The sequence below is a fragment of the Mesocricetus auratus genome, unplaced genomic scaffold (assembly GCF_017639785.1).
Source record: "Mesocricetus auratus isolate SY011 unplaced genomic scaffold, BCM_Maur_2.0 Super-Scaffold_100676, whole genome shotgun sequence".
Taxonomy (NCBI): Eukaryota; Metazoa; Chordata; class Mammalia; order Rodentia; family Cricetidae; genus Mesocricetus; species Mesocricetus auratus.
The window spans coordinates 35,069,949-35,094,450 of NW_024429266.1; the positions used below are offsets into that span (position 1 = coordinate 35,069,949).

The 24,502-nt window shown below is 41.1% G+C and overlaps 1 protein-coding gene across 1 annotated transcript in view; it reads left to right on the plus strand.

Annotated features, from left to right (window-relative positions):
* Window positions 1–24,502, plus strand: part of Axdnd1 (axonemal dynein light chain domain containing 1) — a 64,408-nt gene that overhangs the window by 2,837 nt on the left and 37,069 nt on the right. The window contains exons 4-10 of the mRNA XM_040739116.1: window positions 7,163–7,283; window positions 9,602–9,684; window positions 11,997–12,053; window positions 18,848–18,950; window positions 20,753–20,874; window positions 22,645–22,785; window positions 23,432–23,536. Of these exons, the coding sequence (XP_040595050.1) occupies window positions 7,163–7,283; window positions 9,602–9,684; window positions 11,997–12,053; window positions 18,848–18,950; window positions 20,753–20,874; window positions 22,645–22,785; window positions 23,432–23,536 (732 nt within the window). The remainder of the gene's footprint in view (window positions 1–7,162; window positions 7,284–9,601; window positions 9,685–11,996; window positions 12,054–18,847; window positions 18,951–20,752; window positions 20,875–22,644; window positions 22,786–23,431; window positions 23,537–24,502) is intronic.

Sequence of the window (24,502 nt, forward strand, 5' to 3'; positions counted from 1 at the left end):
ATTATGGGTCCTGCAGATTGAATTTGGGCTGTCAGGCTTGGTGGCAAGCCCCTCTACCCACTGAGCCTTCTTCCAGGCCTGGTTCATTCATTTTTTCTTTTTTGCATGCATTTGTATACTTCTTCCTCTATTCTCTTGATTTTTTTGCACTATACTAAAAGGGACAAGATCCATCAAACAGCTGGGCGTTGGTGGCACACGCCTTTAGTCCCAGCACTCAGGAGGCAGAGGCAGGTGGATCCCTGTGGGTTCGAGACCAGCCTGGTCTAGAGAGCGAGTTCCAGGACAGCCTCCAAAAGAATAAAGAGAAAAAAAAAGATCCATCAAACAGAAGGCCTTTATGCATTTTATAAATGTCAGTGCCCATGGTTTTTGTACATCTTAGAGGAAACATGACATGGAAAGTATTTGTGAATAGATTAATTTCCTGAGTCTTTTCAAAGGGAACCCTTAACCTTTTTACACTGTTTCAGATTAAGTCATTAAATTCTGTGTATTGTTTTGTATCATTCCCAAAAATACTCTGTCACATTTTGTTTCTTGAAGATTGTGACTTATTCGTTTGAAAGTATTTTCCATTTATTAAAATCTTCCTGCATGCCTTGCATGCCATGTTCATCCAGTTTATCCACACGTCCACCCGGGAAGTTCTTTTTTTTTTTTTTTTTTTGGTTTTTACGAGACAGGATTTCTCTGTATTGTTTTGGAGGCTGTCTGTCCAGCCCAGCCTCGAACTCACAGAGATCTTCCTGCCTCTGCATCCCAAGTGCTGGGATTAAAGGTGTGCGACACCACTGCCTGGCCATACGGGAAGTTCTTAAACTGTGGCCATCAAGTAGCAGCACCCCCAGTTTTCACTGTAACCCCAGAAACTGTGAATACAGATCTCAGCCCCCTATCCTCACTGTAACCCCAGAATCTGAGAATACAGACCTCAGCACTCCATCCTCACTGTAACCCCAGAAACTGTGAATACAGACCTCTGTATCCCTATCCTCACTGTAACCCCAGAACCAGAGAATACAGATCTCAGTATCCCCATCCTCACTGTAACCCAGAACCAGAGAATACAGATCTCAGTATCCCCATCCTCACTGTAACCCCAGAAACTGTGAATACAGATCTCAGCCCCCTATCCTCACTGTAACCCCAGAATCTGAGAATACAGACCTCAGCACTCCATCCTCACTGTAACCCCAGAAACTGTGAATACAGACCTCTGTATCCCTATCCTCACTGTAACCCCAGAACCAGAGAATACAGATCTCAGTATCCCCATCCTCACTGTAACCCAGAACCAGAGAATACAGATCTCAGTATCCCCATCCTCACTGTAACCCCAGAAACTGTGAATACAGATCTCAGCCCCCTATCCTCACTGTAACCCCAGAATCTGAGAATACAGACCTCAGCACTCCATCCTCACTGTAACCCCAGAAACTGTGAATACAGACCTCTGTATCCCTATCCTCACTGTAACCCCAGAACCAGAGAATACAGATCTCAGTATCCCCATCCTCACTGTAACCCAGAACCAGAGAATACAGATCTCAGTATCCCCATCCTCACTGTAACCCCAGAAACTGTGAATACAGATCTCAGCCCCCTATCCTCACTGTAACCCCAGAATCTGAGAATACAGACCTCAGCACTCCATCCTCACTGTAACCCCAGAAACTGTGAATACAGACCTCTGTATCCCTATCCTCACTGTAACCCCAGAACCAGAGAATACAGATCTCAGTAACCCCATCCTCACTGTAACCCCAGAAACTGTGAATACAATCTCAGCACCTCTATCCTCAGTGTAACCACAAAAACTGTGAATACAGATCTCAGCAACCCATCCTCACTGTAACCCCAGAACCCAGGGATACAGATCTCAGCACCTCTATCCTCACTGTAACCCCAGAACCCAGGGATACAGATCTCAGCACCTCTATTCTCGCTGTAACCCCAGAATCCAGGGATACAGATATCAACACCTCTATTCTTGCTGTAACTCCAGAAACTGTGAATAGAGACCCCAGTACCCCCATCCTCACTGTAATCCCAGGACCCATGAATAGACCTCACCAGCAGGAGACTTTACAGAGGTGATGAAGGTTACAGACAGAGAAATTGCGCCTGATTGTTTGTGAGCTCATCATAAACACTGGACTGTCAAAGTAGAGAAAGAAGGCGATTGAATGGGTCGGGAGAGGAGACCAAACAAGGACAGTAAAATGGAAGGGCACGAGTCAAGAAATGGAAGGGGGACAGCCTATATTCATCAAGGAACAGTCTCAGTCCCATGACCTCCAGGAAGGATTCTGTCAACAGATGAGGATTGTCTTAGGTTTCCCTTGCTGTGATAAAACACTGGTTCCAAAAGCAGCTCGGAGAGGAAATGATTATTTCTTTACAGCTCTCATGTCATACTCCATCATCACTGAGGGAAGCCAGGGCAGGAACCTGGAGGCAGGAGCTGAAGTAGAAGCCATGGTTGAATGCTGATTACTGGTTTACTCCCTATGCCTTGTTCAGTGTGTGTGTGTGTGTGTGTGTGTGTGTGTGTGTGTGTGTGTGTGTGTGTGTGTGTGTTTGCAATACAGGGTTTCTCTGTGTAGCTCTGGATGTCCTGGAACTTGCTCTGTAGATCAGGCTGAACTTACAGAGATCCTCCTGTCTCTGCCTTCCCTCAATCATTATTCAAGAAATCTGAATACCAGCAATCTGATGGAGGCATTTCCTCAGTTGAGGTTTCTCTTCCCAGATAACTCTAGCTTGTGTCAAGTTAACAAAACCAAACAAAATCCAGCCAGCCAAAACTTAGGCATGGCTCTCCAGGCATCCATACCACATCTTCATTAAGATCTTGCTTTCAGCGCTGTGACACCTGTGTTGGACCTGCACACATAGAAAATGATGTACACAACTGGTAGGAACAAGGAGTAGCTTTCCAGCAATGCCAAGTATGCAGAGCACAGCAATAAAATACAAATGGCAAAGCTAAGACTCTTTTCTGATGGCTTGATCAGTCAGTGTTCAATGCACTAAATGAATCTCAGGGTTTTAAGCAGGAAATGATTGGATGCAGAAAATGGACTACATTATTGAGACCAGCAAGATGGCCCTGCAGGGGCCATGCACTTGCCTTGCAGCCTAGGAACCTGAGTCTGTTCCTGTGGGTTAAAGGAGAGAACCGACTCCCAAAATGGTCTTCCAGCTGCCACATGAGTGCTGTGGCATCTCTGTGCCTACACTTACACACCTGCATCACATACCAACAACACAGACACCCACATCACCCACCATATCACAAATCCATGTTACACACACACCATGTCATACACCCACATCACACCTCCCCATACCATGACACCCACAAATCATACACACACCCACATCACTCACAAAAAGCAACATCACAGGCCCAAATCACACAGCACACACCCCTATGTCACACCCCAATATTATACCTTCATATCGCATCTATACATCACACATGCCCACATCTCATACATCCATATCACACACCAACATCACACACCCACATCACACACACCCATGTCATACATACCCATGTCAAATTTATCAACTTTACACAAACCCACATCACACATACCCACATCCCCAACAATAAACAAGAAATAAAATATTATATTGAGATATGGTCTTACTATATAGCTCTGGTTAACCTGGAACTTGGTATGTACATGAGGCTGGCCTTGAACTCACAGAGATCTGCCTGCTTCTGCCTCCCAAGTGCTGAGATTAAGGGTGTGCCTCGATACCTAAGTGAGAATATAGGAGATGCAGAGTTGTGCATAATTGTATAATTACTTAAAAAGGTGGGAAGATATAAAACCTGTGCTCATATGAATGTGGTGCCTGCTGCTCCTTGATATGAATATGGCATTCACATGACTTGCTCCACGGAGACATCACATGTACTTTCTGTTAGCAAAGGAAAAGTCGCCCCTCACCCCCCCGTGTGTGTGTGTGTGTGTGTGTGTGTGTGTGTGAGAGAGAGAGAGAGAGACAGACAGACAGACAGACAGACAGACAGACAGACAGACACAGGGTCTCAGTTATTCTGTAGCTTTGGCTGGCTTAGAACTATATAACCCCCACCCCTGGCCTCAAGCAGAGATCCACCTGTCTGTGCCCTAAGAGCTGGGACTAAAGGTGTGTGCTAGCATGCCAGGCTTATTAGGATTTTTTTCATACAGAGGTGTCATTAGACTTTGTTCTAATTTGTGCCTCCTCTACAGTGCCCTCCTCCATTCTTTGGGTGTTTTTTGTTATTTTTTAAATGTATGCAGTAATATTTACTAGGTTTCTGTTATGATCCCTGCACATGACATATTTTCAGTGCAAATTACCCGTCACCACTGTGACTTTATTTACTTATTTTTTACTATTATGCTTATTTATTTATTGCATGTATGTGGTCATACCACAGTATGCAAGTGGAGAGCAGAGGACAACTTTCCTGAGTCGGTTTACTCCTTGCACTGTGAATTCTGGCAACCAAACTCAGCTTGTTTAGTAATTGCTCTTATTACCGAGCTATCTTGCTTTCCCTAAATGATATTAGTATTGTAGTGTGTGTGTGTGTGTGTGTGTGTGTGTGTGTGTGTGTGTGTGTGTGAGCTGATTTGTGGCTAAAGGACAGTTTTGTTCACTTGGTTCTCTTCTACCTTTATTGGGTTCCACTAATCAAATTTGTGTCTTCAGACTTTGTGTGGCAAGAGTCTTTCTCCACAGGACCATCTTGCTGGCTCCCCACAATCTTGTTTAGAGGCCTCCTAACAGAGGAGCAAGGCAGCTACTCCAAGGAAAATGAGAGCGCTTGCACTTCGATGAAAAGGGAATGGATACACTTTGATGAAAAGGGAATGGATACATGGTCAGCATTTTCTGTAGCATCAGTAATACAGAGGAGAGAGAAGAGACAGTGAGCACAAACCAGGCCAAAGTCTACTTTAAAGTTGATGGAGGGATGGAGACATATGAAAATATTGCACATTAAATAATGATGCCTTAGGGAGCTAAGTCTGAGAGAAGTATACAGGACATACTCTAGAGACCTGGGGATCCACATCAAAAGTAATGACAAATTGGATTAGAGATTTGCTGTTGGCAGGAACTAAGAAGACTGACTCTAATGACACAAGGGTGACTGTAGGATTAATCAGTGTTCGATTGGATATTGAGGTCAAAGGATGGGAAGGGACTGAGTTCTGATGCGATTTTGACAACAGCCTTAGTAAACAGAGAGTGGGACTGGACTGCAGGCGTGATGGCGTCACCAAGGGAGAAAGCAGAGAGGAGAGTGCTAGGGCAGCAAGGGCACACTCTGGGGGGGGGGCATCTCTAGAGGACTCAGCAAGTTCCCAGAAGCAGCAGTTGGGGTAGATAAAAGAGCCAGGAGATTGGTTTCAGACAGCAGTAATTATACAGGGAAAGTATTCTAGACAGTGGAAGAAAACCACTAAGAGATTAGCTTGGCAAAGGGAAGTCTGCACTAGATTTCTGGGGCATGGTTTCAGAAAGAAGGGAACATCTCTTCTTTGAGGTAATAGGAGGTTTGATATTTAACAGGAAGACATAGACGATAGTCCGATTCTAGCTAGATACGATTCTAGCTAGATACGTCATGATGACATAGTAGCAATGCATTGTCAAGGGAGGATTTTTAAAGGGAAAAGACTTGTTATGATTGTACTAGGTAGTCTTTGTCAGCTTGGTACAAACTAGAGCCACCCGGGAAGATAGACTGTCAGTTGAGGAATTGCCTCCATCAGATTGGCCCGTGGGCATGCCTGGGGGGCATTTTCTTGTTTAGTGATCCTCCCACTAGAAGCAGAGCCATCCGTGGCAGGTGGTGTTGGGTTGTGGAAGAAGGCAGGCTGAAGAACCCGTGGAGACCAAGCTAGTCAGTACAGCTCCTCTCTAGTCCCTGCCTCAGTTTCCCTGGATGATGATCTGGAATCTGGAAGCCAGACAAGCCTTTCCCTGCCCCCGGTGGTTTGGGTCAGTGTTTTATCACAGTGCCACAAAGCATTCCAGGCCAGGGAGTGTCTTAGTGGGCAGTGGAAGTTTTCTACACAAGTTATCGCTGGTGGAATGAGATTCTGGGGCTGTGAACCAAAATGGAGTCCTGTGTACACATGGTGGGAATAACCATGGGAAAAAGAACTGATTCATCCGAGGCTGAAGGGGAGGAAAGAGTTAATGTGTGAATGAGAAGTTTGCAATGGTTGAAGAGGAGAATGTGGGCAGACTGCTGTCGAATGCACCAGTCTTGCTGGGGTGAGAAGTGCTGCTGGTCCAGGCGTCGGTTCACCAACCAAAGGAGCCTCCAGTCAATAAACTGTGCTAGTTGTTAAACCCAGGGCCACCCCCCCCCAACTAGGTGAGTGAGCTCTGCCTCCAAAAGCTGTGAACCCTGTGGGAGTGGCCTACTCAAGCCCTTCTGCATGTCTTGGTTGCTTCCTCTGCTGCCATTGTGCTAGTTAAGCTACTTGCCCAGAGTCCCGACCAAGTACTGTTCTACCTTCATTAGGCAACCTTTATTGGAAGCTTATGGGTTTCCGGAGGACTCTGGGCCACTCGCTGAAGTGTCCTTATATGGATGCTAACCGTGGCAGATGGTAGAAGAGGAATGGCAATGCTACAGTTTCAGAGTTTCTCCAGATGGTACAGGGCATTGCTGCTGTCACTTTCCAACTTTTTGGTTGGAAAGCTGCTATCATCAGTCCATCCATTCCAATGATGGACTCATCTTCTGAAACAGAGTGTAAGGAAATCATTCTTCCTTTCCCCCATGTTTGAAGATAATTTTTAAAATTAATTAATTAATGAATTTATTATTCATATAGTGTTCTGGCATGCATGCCAGAAGAGGGTGTGAGATCACATTATAGATGGTTGTGAGCCACTATGTGGTTGCTGGGAATTGAATTCAGGACCTCTAGAAGACTAGCCAGTGCTCTTAAGCTCTGAGCCATCTCTCCAGCCCTGAAGATAATTTTAAATGATAAAAATCAGATAGCAGGAGACAAAAGTGGTAATGAGAGTAGTTTTGCTGACCAAAATTTATATTTTACTCACTGGTAGGTTTACACACTTATAGAAAAATCTACTTCTAAAACATATTTTTCTTAATTTTAAGGGATATTTCCTTTCTGTATGATGTTAAATATGTAAAAGGAGAGGCCAAGGAGAAGAAACTTTGTCCCCCAGGTACAGACAAGTCATCACAGACACAGCAAAGTGCCATGGTGCCTCGTGATGTAAGTATTGGAGAAGGAATTTTTTCTTCTTCTTGACTTTTTACTTGTTTCTCTAGACTCTAAGGCAGCATCAAGCTGTAACAAAGCCTTTAGGGCTCTGTTGTCTTCACAATGCATCCCAGTTATTTCTTTAAAACTGCATTTATTGGGAAAAGATCAAAGATATTCCAAGCTGTTTCCCAAGCCACAGTTAACTGTTCTAAGAAGTAAATATTCACTGGTTTTAAAAGTGCAAAATTGGGAAGAATAGGTTTTCCCTCCCCTGGGAAGGGAAGTCAAACAAAGGGGTGTAGATGATGACTCTCCCCTCCTCCAGTGTCCCATCCCCCCCACCCCCATTCCCCCCTTTTTGAGACAGGGTCTCTCTAAGTAACCCTGGTTATGTCAACCAGTCTAGCCCCCAGCTCCATGAGATCTGCCTACTTCTGCCTCCCCAGTGCCAAGGGCATCTCTCAGGTTGTTATTCTAGTGTGGGTCAGGCCACTGCTTAATCTTCTTAGCCCTTTCATCACTCCTTAGCCATAACATTAAGTTTCCTGGTGCTCTTTTTCTCTTTAAACTGTACATTTTACATCTTTTTATGCCCCACTTGATCTTTTTCATCCTAGACCTGCATAAGAATGATTACTAGTAACCACACAACAAGAGTCAATTAGACTGTCTTGAAATTTCCTTCATCAAAGAAATTAGTCTAGGGGCTGGAGAGATGGCTCAGAGGTTAAGAGCACTGGCTGATCTTCCAGAGGTCCTACGTTCAATTCCCAGTTCACAACCATCTATAAATGAGATCTGGTGCCTTCTGGTGGTGTGCAAGCAGAACACTATGTACATAGTAAATAAATCTTTTTAAAAATAAAGAAATTAGTTCATTACTTTTTTTCTTTTTCTTTTTTGTTTTTTTGAGACAGGGTTTCTCTGTAGCTTTGGAGCCTGTCCTGGAACTTGCTTTGTAGACCAGGCTGGTCTCAACTCACAGATTACCTCCTGAGTGCTGGGATTAAAGGTGCATGCCACCACTGCCCAGCAGTCCATTACTTTTTAATTTAACTTCTTAGAGCAAGGACAGAAAGCAGTCACATTCTTTGCCAAAATATCACAAGAGTGGTCTCTAGCCATGTTGCTAATGTTGTTTCCCTGAAGCCTCTTATTTGGTTTCCACAGTCCTCATAGCTCTTAATATTGTGGTCTTCTAAGATTCTACTAATATGACCTGTTAAGCATTACTTACAATGGCCAATTTACAATGTTTTTCTAGTCTGATATCCCAAAGTCTTGTACATTCCACTAAAACCCAACATGGTCAAGTTTCATAGCAATAGGCCATTTTCTAGTTCTAACTTCTGTCCTAGTTCCTTTTTTATTGCTGTAAAAAAATGCCATGACTAAGGTAACCTATAAAAGAAAGTGTTAATTTAGTTTATGGTTCCAGAGGGTTAGAGTCCATGATGGTGGAACAAAGGTGTGGTGGCAGGAACAGCTGAGTGCTTACATCTTGATTCAAGAGCAGGAAGCAGAGAGAGGACACACTGGTGCAAGTCTTTTGAAATCTCAAAGCTGACCCAGTGACACACCTCCTCCAATTAAGGCCACACCTCCTAATCTTTCCCAAACAGTTCTACCAACTTGAGACATGTGAGAGATATCATTCAAACCACTACAGCTAGAAAAAAAGAGCTAAAGGATTTATGAATATAGTTGTCCCTCCATACTTGAGGGTTCTCCATTCACCTATGCCATCAACCACAAGTAAAACATGCTTGAAAAAAATTGATATCTGTACTAAACAAGTACAGATGGTTGCTTGTCATTTTTCCCTAAATAATTTAGCATGGCAACAATTTACTTGCATGAGGTACTACAGTAAAGGGGGGTCAATACTGCATAAATAAGTAAATAAAACTGTTTTATGTAATAGACTTGAACATCTAGACCAGCGGTTCTCAAGCCCTGGGTTGCAACCCCTTTGGCAAACCTCTGTCTCCAAGAATATTACTATTTATAATACTAACAAAATTACAGTTATGAAGTAGCAATGAAGATAATTTCATGATTGGATCACCACAACATGAGGAACTGTATTAAAGGGTTGCAATATTAAAAAAGTTGAGAACCAGTGATCTGTAACATTGTAGTTGTTGCTAATTGTTCCCAGTGATCTAGATTTTGGTATCTTTGAAGGGTCCTAAAATTAGTTCTACTCAAATACCAAGAAATGATTACATGAGAAGAAAAATCTGTTCTCACGTTCATGCTTAATTTTGCAATATGTGTCCAGTTTTTTCATCTGTTAATATGTCTACCCTTTTCTTTATAAGCAGAAGACATTAGCAGACACCTTGATTCCTGAAGAGTTTCATATTGTGTCAAATACAGGAGTTTCAGGTTTGAAGTATTATGACGAGTGAGTACTATGATGTTTTGTTGTATATCTGACATGCGCACTCATTTTCCTGATGTAGTAAGGGAATGTTTGGGTGAGCTGACCTGGAACAGCATAAGAAAGTTTACAACAAAAACAAAGACAAAACAAACAGAAACCCTAGAGATGACTCAAAGAGTTTTGGTCCCTCCCATCCCCTCCCCCCCTCCCTTTCTCCCTTCCTCCTTCCCTTTGTTCCTTCCTTTCTTTTTCTATCTCCTCCTTCTCTTCTTCCTTCTCCTGTTTGCTTGTAGAGCAAAGTGAACTTAGATTTGTTAAGGTAAAGCATGAAAGAACTGATTGTCAGGGGGACTCCCAAGGAGGAATACAAGAATTTTGGGTTTTCATGATTAAATGTTCTATAATTTTTCTTACCATTTAACTTTTAATATTTTAAAAAGTGGAACTTTAGGGCTAGAGAGATGGGTCAGTAGTTAAGAGCACTAATTGCTCTTCCAAAGAACCTGAGCTCAATTCCCAGAACCCACATGGCAGCTTACAACTGTAACTCCAAGATCTGACACACAGACATACATGCAGGCAAGACACCAATATACATAAAATAAAAGTAAATAAATTATTTAAAAATATGTTTAAAAACTTGGAACTTTAGGGCTAGAGACATATCTTAACATTAAGAGAACTTGCTGTTTTTACAGAAAGCCCAGGTTATAGTTAGTATCACATGGCAGCTCACAACTTCCTGTAACTTCAATTCTAGGGGATTTGATGTCCTTTTCTGGCACCTGCAAGCATGTGATACATATACATACACCCAGGCATGGCATACACACATACACATAAAAAATAAATCTTTAAAAAAATTGAACTTTGAGTTGTATGTAGTAGAGCATACCTGTAATCCCAGCCCTGGGAAGCTGAGGCAAGAGGATTGATTGCCAATTCAAAGCCAGCCTGGGCTACATAACAAGATTCTCTCTCAAATCAAAACGTGAAACCAACCAAACAGATAAAGCAGAACTTTCTTCCAAATTCTTTTTTTTTTCTTCTTCAGAGACAGGGTTTCTTTGTATAACAGCCCTAGCTGTACTAGATCTCACTTTGTAGACCAGGCTGGCCTCGAACTCATGGAGATTCTCCTGCCTCTGCCTCCTAAGTGCTGGGATTACAGGTGTGTGCCACTGCCATTGCCAGTCTTCAAAATCCTAATTGTGGAAGGGGTTTTCACAGTGTGACCACGAAGACAATACAAGGCAGTCTGCTATGCACATCTCTAGACTTGGCACTAGTCATTTCATCATTTGCTGATTCCTATTTATGCATTTTAGTATGGAGTCTTGTTTTAACTTTCTAAAATAACAGTTCGCTATTACAAAGCAAATAAAGTTGACTATTTTTTTTTTCTTTCGCCTTTTTTTTGGTACTGGAATTGAACCTGGGGCTTTGTACATGTCAGTAAGGGCTCTACCATCAAGCTATATCCCAACACCACCTTACCATCTTTGAAAATGCCAAAAGGCACTTTTGTTATTAATTGCATTTATTTATGTGTGTGTGTTGAGGTGGTGACATCAGAAAATAGCTCTTGGTATTCAGTACTCCTTTCCACTACGTGGGTTTCAGGCACCATACTCAGATTGTTGGGCTTGGTGGCCTGAGCAATCTCAAAGGCCTTAAAGAAGTCTCATGTGGTTCAGATACGTCTGGAACTCTCTATAGAGGAGATGATTTTACTGGGTCTTCCTGCCTCTCCCTTCCGAGTGTTGAGATTGATGGCATGTCTTTTTTTTTTTAATGAATCAAGGAAATCTTTTTTTTTTGATATATCAGGGAATGGAATTGAATATATATATATATATATATTTTAAGAGACAGGGTTTCTCTGTATTGTTTTGGAGGCTTTTGGTCCAGCCTGGCCTCAAACTCACAGAGATCCACCTGCCTCTGCCTCCCGAGTGCTGGGATTAAAGGCGTGCGTCACCACCGCCCGGCAGAATTGAATATACTTTACTAAAAATGTTCCACATATGATCAGTGTCCATTTTTAAAATCGCATCCAAACTTTTAAATCCGTTGGTGTCTTTAGTTTGTCATATTGTAATTTCTTCCATCTCCACTCTTCAAACACGGGTTTCATTTACTGGAGAATAGCTCTTAGGAACCAGGCTTCTGGGTATATGGTGTGCTAACGGATGAACAGGCTAGATACTGTCCTTCTTGCTGTTCTCTCTTCCCCTCTCTATACCCCAGGACTTCATGTTCCATCACTGACCTATACTCTTCAGCCCAGAATGTTTTCTTAAAGTAACATTTTCTCATTTTATTTGTTGCAGCAAATACACCACCCTCCTCACAGACAGTGAAAACAGGCTGTTGCTCTTCCCATCCATGTGAGTACGCAGGGTTTTCCAAAGTGTTTCTTGGAAAGAGTAACCACATACACATATGTTTCTTTCCTTAGTATTTTATTAGACAAAAACATTCAAGTCATAGCAGAGACACAAGGTAATAATTGTCTGTAAGACCATGATTCAATTAGTGGTGCTCCTGTGACCAACTGCATATTCAGATAGTAGCTTGATATTCAAGCACTGTCGCGTGTTTTTTATTCTGTACATGAAGTATTAGAATCTCTCTGCTTTGCTTTTGTCTCTCATGCACTTTAAACTACCCAGTGTCAAAGCTTATTTTTATGGCCTTTCATTTGTTCTGTGTTCCTGTCACATGTGGTACCGTGGTTATTTAGCACCTTTGAGGTTGAATATTATCTTTCTTCCTTCCTTTCTTTTTTCTCTCTTTTTTTAATAATAATTACTTTTTTATTTTTATCTTTTTTTTTTTTTTGGTTTTACGAGACAGGGTTTCTCTGTATTGTTTTGGAGGCTGTCGGTCCAGCATAGCCTCGAACTCACAGAGATCTGCCTGTCTCTGCCTCCCGAGTGCTGGGATTAAAGGCAAGCGCCACCACTGCCCAGCTATTTTTTTTATTTAGGTTAGAAACAATCTTGTTTCACATGTTAATCCCAGCTCCCTCTCCCTCCCCTCCTCCCCTGCCCTCCCCACCAGGTCCCCCAGTCCCCCACCCAATCTCCACTCTGATCCCTAGGGAGGGTGAGGCCCTCTATGGTGGATCACCAGTGACTGTCATTTAATCCAGGGCAGGGCCTAGGCCCTCCCCAAAGAGTCCAGGCTGAGAGAGCCTCCCATATTGTGGCATGGGCACTCAAAGTCTATTTGTACACCAGGGATAAATACTACCCAAGGCTCCATAGATTACCTAGGCCTCCTCATTCAGGGGGTCTGGGTCAGTCCCATGATTTCCACACAGCCATCAATCTGGGGTCCAAGAACTTCCCCTTGTTAAGGTCAACTGTTTCTGTGGGTTAAACCAGCCCAGTCTTAACTCCTTTGCCCATCAGTTCTCCCTCTCTAACACTGGATTCCAGGAGTTCAGTTCAGTGTTTGTCTGTGGGTATCTGCCTCTGCTTTCATCAGTCACTGGATGAAGGTTCTGTTTCCCAGACTCTCTGGCAGTGGGATTGTATGCTGGCACTCCTTTGATTCATGTCTAAAATCCATAAATGAGTGAGTAAATACCATGTTTCTCTTTTTGTTACTGGGTTACCTCACTCAGGATGGTTTCTTCTAGTGCCATCCATTTGCCTGCAAATTTCAAGATTCCATTGTTTTTTTCCGCTGAATAGTACTCCATTATGTAAATGTACCACATTTTCTCTATCCACTCTTCAGTTGAGGGGCACCTAGGTTGCTTCCAGGTTCTGGCTATGAACATAGTGGAACAGATGTCCTTGTTGTATGAATGGGCATCTTTTGGGTATATGCCTAAGAGTGGAATTGCTGGGTCTTGAGGTAGGCTAATTCCCATTTTCCTGAGGAATCTTCATACTGATTTCCAAAGTGGCTGTACAAGTTGGCACTCCCACCAGCGGTGTAGGAGTGTTCCCCTTTCTCCACATCCTCTCCAGCATAAACTGTCATTGGAGTTTTTGATTTTAGCAGTTCTGACAGGAGTGAGATGGTATCTCAGAGTTGTTTTGATTTGCATTTCCCGGATGGCTAAGGATGTTGAGTACTTTCTCAAGTGTCTCTCAGCCATTTTAGACTCCTCTACTGAGAATTCTCTATTTAGTTCTGTACCCCACTTTTTGATTGGATCCTTTGGTGTTTTAGAGACTTACTTCTTGAGTTCTTTGTAAATTTTGGAGATCAGACCTCTGTCAGATGTGGGGTTAATGAATATCTTTTCCCAATCTGTGGGTTGCTTTTTTGTCTTGCTGACTGTGTCCTTTGCCTTACAGAAGCTTCTCAGTTTCAGGAGGTCCCATTTATTAATTGTCGATCTTAGTGTCTGTGCTACTGGAGTTATGTTCAGGAAGTGGTCTCCTGTATCAATTCGTTCAAGGGTGCCTCCCACTTTCTCTTCTATAAGTGTGGCTAGATTTATGTTGAGGTCTTTCATCCATTTGGACTTAAGTTTTGTGCATGGTGATAGGCATGGATCTATCTGCATTCTTCTACATGCCAGCATCCAGTTATGCCAGCACCATTTGTTGAAGATGCTTTCATTTTTCCATTGTATATTTTTACCTTCTTTGTCGAAAATCAGATGTTCTACATGTATGGGTTAATATCATGGTGTTCAATTCAATTCCATTGGTCTACCTGTCTATTTTTGTGCCAATACCAAGCTGTTTTCAGGACTACAGCTCTATAATAGAGCTTGAAGTCAGGGATGGTGATGCCTCCAGATGTTGCTTTGTTGAATAAGGTTGTTTTGGCTATCCTGCATCTTTTGTTTTTCCATATAAAGTTGAGGATTATTCTTTCAAGGTCTGTGAAGAATTGTGCTGGGATTTTAATGGGGATTGCATTAAATCTGTATATTGTTTTCAGTAAGAATTGCCATTTTTACTATGTTGATCCTACCTATCCAAGAGCATGGGAGATCTTTCCATTTTCTGATGTCTTCTTTAATTTCTTTCTTTAAAGACTCAAAGTTCTTGCTATACAGGTCTTTCACTTGTTTGGTTAGCGTTACCCCAAGGTATTTTATGTTGTTTGTGGCTATTGTAAAGGTTGATGTTTCTCTGATTTCTTTCTCAGCCCTTTTATCATCTGTATATAGTAGGACTACTGATTTTCTTGAGTTGATCTTGTATCCTGCCACTTTGCTGAAAGTATTTATCAGCTGCAGACGTTCCCTGGTAGAGTTTTTTGGGTCACTTATGTAAACTATCATATCATCTGCAAATAGTGAAAGTTTGACCTCTTCCTTTCCAATGTATATCCCCTTGATCTCCTTTTGTTGTCGTATTGCTCTAGCTAGAACTTCAAGTACAATATTGAAGAGGTATGGAGAAAGTGGACAGCCTTGTCTTGTTCCTGATCTTAGGGGAATTGCATTGAGTTTCTGTCCATTTAGTTTGATGTTGGCTGTTGGTTTGCTGTATATAGCTTTTATTATGTTGAGGTAAGTTCCTATTATCCCAGATCTCTCCAAGACCTTTATCATGAAGGGGTGTTGGATTTTGTTAAAGGCTTTTTCAGCATCCAGTGAGATGATCATGTGATTTATGTTCTCAGCGTGTTTATATGGTAGATTACATTGATGGATTTTCGTATGTTGAACCAATTCTGGATGCCTGGGAGGAAGCCTACTTGATCATGGTGGGTGAGTTTTCTGATGTGTTCTTGGATCCTATTTGCCAGCATTTTATTGAGTATCTTAGCATCAATGTTCATGAGGGATATTGGTCTGAAGTTTTCTTTCTTAGTTGTGTCTTTGTGTGGCTTGGGTATCAAGGTTATTGAAGCCTCATAGAAAGAGTTTGGCAAAGACCCTTCTGCATCTATTGCATGGGATACTTTGAGAAGAATTGGTATAAGCTGTCCTTTGAATTTCTGGTAGAATTCTATGCTGAGGCCATCTGGCCCTGGGCTTATTTTTGGTTGGGAGACTTTTGATGACTGCTTCTATTTCCTTAGGGGTTATAGGTCTATTTAAATTGCTTATCTGTTCTTGATTTAATTTTGGCAAGTGATATCTATCCAGAAAATTGTGCATTTCCTTTAAATTTTCAAATTGTGTTGAGTACAGGTTTTCAAAGTATGACTTGATGATTCTCTGGATTTCCTCAATGTCCGTTGTTATATCCCTTTTTTCATTTCTGATTTTGTTAATTTGCATGTTCATACTCTGTCATTTGGTAAGTTTGGATAAAGGTTTGTCTATCTTGTTGATTTTCTCAAAGAACCAACTCTTCATTACATTGATTTTTTTGTATTGTTTTCCTAGTTTCTGCTTTGATTTCGGCCCTCAATTTGATTATTTCCTGGCATCTACTCCTCCTTGGTGAATTTGCTTCTTTGTGTTCTAGGGATTTCAGTTGTGCTGTTGATTCTCTAGTGTAACTACTCTCCAGTTTCTTCATGTGGGTACCTAGTGCTATGAACTTTCCTCTTAGCACTGCTTTCAAAGTGTCCCATAAGTTTGGGTATGTTGTGTCCTCATTCTCATTGAATTCTAGGAAGTCTTTTTATTTCTTCTTTGACCCAGGAATGGTACAATTGTGCATTATTCAACTTCCATGAGTTTGTAGGGTTTCTGCAATCTGTATTGTTGTTGAATTCTAATTTTAATGTCTGGTGATCTGATACGGTGCATGGAGTTATTCCATTTTTTATATGTTGCCAAGTATGTGGTCGATTTTTGAGAAGGTTTTTTTATTTGGGTGGAATGTTCTATAGATGTCTGTTAATCCCAATTGTGTCATAACTTCTATCAGTTCCTTTGCTTCTTTTTTAAGTTTCTGTCTGGTAGTCCTGTCTAGAGGCGAGAGTGGGGTGTTTAAGTCTCCCACTATAAGTGTGTGGGGCTTAATGTTTCTTTTATGAACGTGGGTGCCTTTGTATTTGGGGCATAGATGTTCAAAATTGAAACTTCATCTTGGTGGATTTCTTCTGTGATGAGTATGAAGTGCCCTTCTTCATCTCTTTTGATTGATTTTATTTTAAAATTTAATTTGCTAGATATTAGGATTGCTACACCCACTTGTTTCTTGGGTCCATTTGATTGGAAAATCTTTTCCCAAGCCTTAACTCTGAGGTAATGTCTGTCTTTGAGGCTGAGTTATGTTTCTTGTATGAAGCAGAAGGATGGGTTCTGTCTTCAAATACATTCTGTTAGCCTGTCTCTTTATGGGCGAGTTAAGACCATTAATATTGAGGGATATTAATGACAATTGATTGTTCATTCTTGTTTGTTTTGGAATAGTTGACGGTAGTGGAATTATATGTGGATTTCCACCTCTTTTCTTTTGGCTGTTGGTAAGGTAGGATTACTTATTGCCTATGTTTTTCTGGTTGTAGTTAACTCCCTTGGGTTGGGGTTTTCCTTCCAGAACTTTCTGTAGGGCTGGGTTAGTGGATACGTATTGTTTAAATTGGTTTTGTCATGGAATATCTTGTTTTCTCCATCTATAATGATTGAAAGCTTTGCTGAGTATAGCAGTCTGGGCTGGCATCCATGGTTTCTTAGTGTTGGTAGAATATCTATCTAGGATCTTTTGGCTTTCAGAGTTTCCATGGAGAAGTCAGGTGTGATTCTTATAGGTTTGCCTTTGTATGTTACTTGACCTTTTTCCTTTGCTGCTCTTAATATTCTTTCTTTATTCTGTATGTTTGGGTTTTTATTATTATGTGGTGAAGGGATTTCCTTTTATGGTCTGCTCTATTTGGTATTCTGTAGGCTTCTTGTACTTTCATTGGCATGTCTTTCTTTAAGTTGGGAAAGTTTTCTTCTATGATTTTGTTGAATATGTTTTCTGCCCCTTTGAAGTGGATTTCTTCACCTTCTTCTATACCTTTTATTCTTAGATTTGGTCTTTTCACGGTGTCCCCATATTTCCTGGATATTTTGTGTTGGGGATTTGTTGGACTTAAGATTTTCTTTGGTTGATGAATCTTGTTTCCTCTAGTGTATCTTCAACACCTGAGATTCTGTCTTCCATCTCTTGTATTCTATTGGTTATGCTTATATCTGTAGTACCTGACTGCTTGTCCATCTTTTCTATTTCCAGCATTCCTTCAGACTGTGTTTTTTATTGTCTCTATTTCAGCTTTCAACCCTTGCACTGTTTGAATTGTTTCTTGTAATTTTTCCGTTGTCTTTTCCTCTCTTTCTTGCATTTGTTGAAGTTTTTGGTTTGTCTTTTCTTCCATTTCTTGCATTTTTTGGATAGTTTCCCCCTCCATTTCTTGTATTTTTTTCGTTTACTTTTTCTTCCATGTCTTTAAGGGATTTTTCTCATATCTTCTTTGAGGGCCTCTATCATTTTCATGAAGTTGTTTTTAAGGTCTTTCTCATCTGCTTCTTCTGCAATGGACTGCTCAGGTCTTACGGGTGTTGATTCTCTAGTTTCTGGCGGTGTCATATTGGTTTTTCTGTTGGTGGGTGTGTTTTGTGTTGTCTCCTTTCCATCATTTCTTCCTGTGGGTGCAGAAGGAGTATCTTCCTCCCCTGGTGGGTATGTGACCATGGTTCCTTTCCAGTGGTTGGGAGCAGGTCCAGTACCCTGGTGGCTTTCCTCTTGTGTGGATGGAGGCCATCCTAGTATCGGGACCTTAGCAAACTCTGGGTAGGCTGGACCCTCACCTCGCCTGTCCCGTGGGTGGAGACTGGAACTTGGAAGCAGGCAGTCTCTGGGTGGTCTGAATCCCGTAGGGCTCTCTTTCTTTTTGTTTGTTTGTTTGTTTCTTTCTTTCATTTTTTTTTCGAGACAGGGTTTCTCTGTGTGACTTTGGAGGCTGTCCTTGCACTCCCTCTGTAGACCAGGCTGGCCTTGAATTCACAGAGATCTGTCTGCCTCTGCCTCCAGATTCCTGGGATTAAAGGCATGCACCACCAACACCCGGCAAATATTTTATGTGCATTGTTGTTTTGCCATGGGTGTCGGGTATTTTTCTTTTAAGGAAAAAAATTACACTATTTTTATTTTCATTGTTTTAAACTGTGTTACTAGTATATCCCTAAATAAATATATCTTGGCCTATCCCTTTAAATTGCCCTTAGTATGCCATAGTTTATATTTTTCCTGAAACATTTTAGGTCTGAAGATGGGCTGATGAGATGCTACTTGCCTAAGTCTCTCCCTTTGATCTTTAGGAAACCTAATAAAAGAGTAGAAGTGATCCAACTGGGTGATGTGATGGACGCCATGCTGGAGAGGGCTGGAATAGAAAGCGAGGAGTATACAGGGCCAACCAAGGTAACTGCCAGTCAGAGTAACCCTGTGGTTAAGAGTGTGTACTTGGGCGGCAGAGTGCTTGGAATTTGACTGCCATTAATTAGTGGTGGCTCTGGGTAAATCATCTCATGTATTTGTACCTCAATTTCCTAATCTACTGATTAGAAATAATAATAGTACTGCCACATGTTGTTGTGAGTGAGACTGAATGGCATATAAAAGTGCTTAGAAAGGGCCTGGCAATGGCAAACACTACACCATCAACTGTTAGTATAGTTATATGTTGTTTAGTCATTGGGAGTGTTCTGAGAGAGGCGTCATTAGGTGATGTCACTGGGCAAACATGATAGCATGGATTTACCTAAGCCTAGACACACAAGCCTAGACAGGAGAGACTGCTCCAACCTCACAAGTAGTTGTGGCACAATAGTAAGGATCCTTGTATCCAAACAGAAAAGATCAGTAAAAATATCAGGTGATGGGGGACTTTTCAGTTTTATTTTAACCTTACAGAGCCATGGTTATGACCTGGCCTGTTGTTGGCTGAAGTGTTGTAATTCGGCTTGTGAGCTCCCATGTAGTTGCTGGTAATTGAACTCAGGACCTCTGGAAGAGCAGCCAGTGCTCTTAACCTCTGAGCCATCTCTCCAGCCCCTGTGTTGGTACTTTTAAAATCATTTTTACTGGATGTTTTTGTTTTGAGATAGAATCTATGTAACCCAGGCTTGCCTTGAACTTACTATGTATCAGGAGGTGACTTTGAATCTTTGTGAATGTCCTTGAACTTATGATTCTCCTGTCTCCATCTTCCAGGGGTTAGTTTCAGTCAATACCTGTGATGTTTTGGGATTGAGTAAAGGGCTTTGTAAGAGCTTTGGCAGCTGAACCACATCCCTTATTGGCAATTTTGAAGTATGTAACTGGATGGCATAGATCTTCTTAAGACTTGCAGGTTGAGGCAGGAGGATTTCAAGTTCCAATCTAGCCTGAGCTATATAATAAGTACTTATTTGAAAACAAACAAAACAAAAAGAGGCTGGCAAGATAGCTCAGTGGGCAAAGGTACTTGCCCCCAAGTCTGATGACCATGTAGCTTACCTGTACAAGATGAATAGAAGAGTATTATCTCATAATCAAGTTTTATGATTTACCAGTTGGCCCTCTAAAGCAGTGGTTCTCAACCTGTGGGTTATGAACCCCCTTTGACAAACCTCTGTCTCCAAAAATATTTGTATTATGATTCATAACAGTAGCAAAATAAAGAAAAACAGTTATGGAATAGCAACAAAAATAATTTCATGGTTGGGGCAGTTACTACAACACAAGGAACTGTATTAAAGGGTAACAACATTGGGAAGGTTGAGAACCACTGCTCTAATAGGTTTATAAGCTATCTCCACTAAGTTGAGGATCCCAGGATCCCAGGGTACTTTTAGTTGTCATTGCTTTAGGTAACTTCATTTCCAAACAACTCCTGAGCATTTCTTTGCTTTCCTTGTCCTTGGTACCTTGCCGTCCAGGGTCTAGTTTGTCCATAGAATCTGCCTCAGTTTTGGTTTCTCTGATATAGACTCATGATCAGACTGAGGCTCATTCTGGTACAATACAGGAGTGGTATTGATAGCTTCAGTGCACCACACAAAAGCAACCAAAATTAGCTAGATTTTAAAAGTAATTTCTGGTTATGTATATGTGTGAATGAAACCACAACAAGCCAACCAAGATTTTACTAAAACTTGTTCACTTTCAGCATATTTCCTTTTTAAAATGATTTTGACTGATACCCTGTGATAAGCACCAATTATCTGACTTACCTCTGGCAGATGCACCAACTACTACATGTGTTGAAAAAGGAACAGACTATTTACAACACAGTATTTCATGAACTGATTCGACAAGTCAGTGTGGATTGTGTAGATAGAGGAGCGCTACTGTCAAAAATCAGGTTAGAGAAGTTAACAGAATATTTCAGGTTCTCCATTTCAAAAATTTAAATTATAATTATTAGTGCATATTAATTACACAAATTAATAGGATCCACTGTACTATTGCCATACTTGCATCTTTTTTGATGAGTTGAGGTATGCTTGTGTGTGCTTTTAAGAAATCTACAAAAATATCTTTATGAAACTAATATATGTTTAGTTTTAATCTGTATAGTAAAATCTTCATCTTGGCATAAGACCTAGAAGTCAGAGCTTTTGTCTTTTCACTTTCTAGTCGTAAGCCAGTGATATCTGTTGAGGTATTGAGATGCTTGATAGGACCGTGGAAAGAATTAATTGATTTTTAATGGTTGAAAGAGTCTTATGTGGCTCAGGCTGGCCTCGAACTTGTTATATAGCCTTATTGGTATGAACCCCCATGCCTGGCTGTGGTGAAATTTAAATGAGAACACAGGTCTGGTGAGTGAACACAGGCTCAGTGGGTATAAATGCTTGCCATGCATGCCTGTTGACCTGAAATTCAAAATGGAAGGAGAGAACCAACTCCAGAAAATTGCCCTCTGACCTCCACATGTGTCATGTTGCATGCACACCTGTGAGTACACACAGCCCCTTCTCAGAATCCTAATGACTTGATTAAAATTAAAAATGAAAGCAGAAATAGGTACTCAATATATGAGTCATTGTTAAAGATGATATATACTACTGTTATTATATTTATCTTTCTTAGGACTTTGATTGTGTCCAAAAAGCTGAAAGAATACATCAACCAAACTGTATTTGCATTTTACTCTCTGTGGAATCAGGGGAAGTTGTAGGAACTTTCTGAACATCTCTTTTTTTTTTCTTTCTTCCTTTTTTTTTCTTTAAATACAGCATCTCACTAGCCCTGGCTGGCTGGGCACTTGCTATGTAAACCAGGCTGCCCTTGAACCTGTTGTAAAATATGCACTGAATTCTTTTTTTAAGGCAGGGTCTCACTGTGTAGATCAGGCTGTCCTTGAATTCACAAAGATCTGCTTTCCAGTGTCTGGGAGGCACTGGGACTAAAGGCATGCACCATCATGCCCAGCCATCAGTTTCTTTTTAAAAATTGTCATTATTATGTATTTGTGTATCACATGTATATGAGGGCCCTTCCTTGCTGATCTACACCTCTAGCATAACACCCTTTGCTTCTACTGTAGATTTCCTCTTCCTACTGTCCGACTGGTCTGAGGAAGTAGAAGCAAAGGCCTTAGAGAATGGTTAGGGTTAGGAGAAATAAAGCCCAGAGTGAAGACGTGAAAGAAGTACAGGACTGATAGCAAAAGAAACAACCCTTTTGAGTGAAAGCATTTTAATAATCTTTAAATAGTTGGTGTCTTTTTACATTTTTACATTTACATTGAGGAAAGTGTCACCTATGAATTCAACTGTATGAAAATTTCCCTCTATTCAAGGCACTCTGATTGTTAGCATAAAGTTAGATTTATGACATTGTTCCTCTCTCAAAAGTTTATAATTAGAAGAACTAAAGCACATCCCATTTGTGTTTTATGTCTCAGATATTACTTATATATTACTAATATCCGTGTCTCTGGTTCTGACTCACCCAGGTTCACTCACTGTGTGTGTGCTGTGGGAGAGGAGACTGGCTTCCTTTTGTTTTCTGTCCTTCCCACACACAGTTGGTGCGTGCAGATGGGCTCTTTATTTTCCTAGTATTACTTTCTTGTTTGCACTCCCCGTCTCTCTTTTCTTTCCCTTTTCTTTCGTTTCTCCTGCAGGGAGAGATATGTGCAAATGCTTGACCAGATTGCCCGGCAGATGATTGAGTTCTATAAAGACTTTGTGACTCAGCGGATGATGGACCAACGCATCTTAGAAGAACTGTATAACTTCAAGAATGTGATTGAGGAATTGACCAGGTGAAAACCTGAGGCTCCTCAATACAAAGCAGAAGTCTTCACCTGTAGTAAAAGAAAACCATGGAGAGGATTGGTTAATGATGAAGACTCTTTTGCCTTCAGTGCTTTTAACATGAAAACCAGGAGAAGGGTAGAGGCTGGGTTACTCATTTTAACTAAAACCCAAAATTCTATCTGTATTTGATAGAGAAGAACCTGTTGCACATTATAGACATATATTTTAATCATATTTACAGAGCTCTCTCATGATTGTAGATGTTAATGTTCAAATTCCAAAGAAAATAAATATACTATAGCAATATGGTTAGGGGGCTAACCTTGTGTCAAGATGACCAGTGGCAAGAATGAAGAGCACAGGCTAGGGAGACCAGAGTGGGTACAGCATTTGCCCCTGCACTATTCTGGTAGATACATCTGTCACATAGATTTGTCTTTTCCTGTCAGCCCAAGTCCATCGCCAAACCTGATTAGAATCCATTTAAGATGTGTACTGGAGGTTTCGGTTTGGTTTTTGGGTAGAAAATGAAGGGGAGTGGGGTGGAATACACAGAGTAACTGAGATTATATGTAAATCTGATTGCTAGGGTAGAAATTTTTCTGAAGTTTTCATCTTTGAGTTTGAAATTTCTTTCCTTTTTTTCCTCAGGGAACTTTGTCTGGTTCGGGCTCATGACAGAAAATTAACAAAGGATGCAGAGAAAGCCCAGAAGGATCTGGCAGAAGCTCTTTTGGAAGCAGAAAGGAATGCAAAGTGAGTTGGTAAAGCTTATATAGCTTGGTAATGGAAAGAGGAGATGTTTAGTTATCTGGCCTTCCTGGACCTCAGTTGGCCCATATGTAAAATCCAGGCTGCAGGATCGCCTGCTTTCTAGGGTTAAAAGTGACAGTGTAATAGAGCCCTTGGGATGTCATCTCTGGCTCAGTGTCAGTTAATGAAGCCTTTGGGGTTATGCCATGTTTATATCCTGTCCTTGACTGTCTTAGCATTCTAATGGCACAGGTCACAAAGGCAGATAGGTATGACAGGAACCGTATCTGTGTCTGTTCCCTGAAATACAATGAAAACTTAATGTGGTGATGCAAGATTATGAACATGTTGTTTGCATTCTAAGAGAATGGACCTTTTGCTAGACCTCACAGTCAGAGTTTATACATTATTTTGAGGTCACTTAAGACTTAATGCTGATAGCCTACTGTGTACTCAGCTGTAGTTTGACCTGCCTTTAAGAGAGAACATTTTATCAATGAACCTCACTTGCCTTGGATTTCCCAAGTAGCAAACTTTTACAACTTAAGCTAATGCACAGCTGTAATCTTAAATTATGTACTCCTCAGAATAGTACAGCTGTTGGAATAATCTCTATTATTTCCTATTACCTTAGCCTGGACATTTAGTGTGTGTTTCTTGTTTGATGTTCTTGTTGGGTATAGTTCTGATTTTGTATGTTTTTTTTTACCTTTTCTTTCTCCTGGATAATACTTGATATTTGTTCTTTTGTATATAGGTTTTGTATCAGGTTTAGAATTCTCTTATTTAGACAAAATTGTGGGGATTCTTTCAGCCAATAGTCTTTGAGGTACCAGCCCCTTCTGGGCGGGGTCTTTGGTGCTCCCTGTGAACTGCCAGTCAAGCTTTCCCTCTTGGGTGGTGGTTTCGGAGTAGATGGCAGCTTCCAGTACCCAAGGTTCTCTACCTTCCGTTGTCATTCGTAAGTGA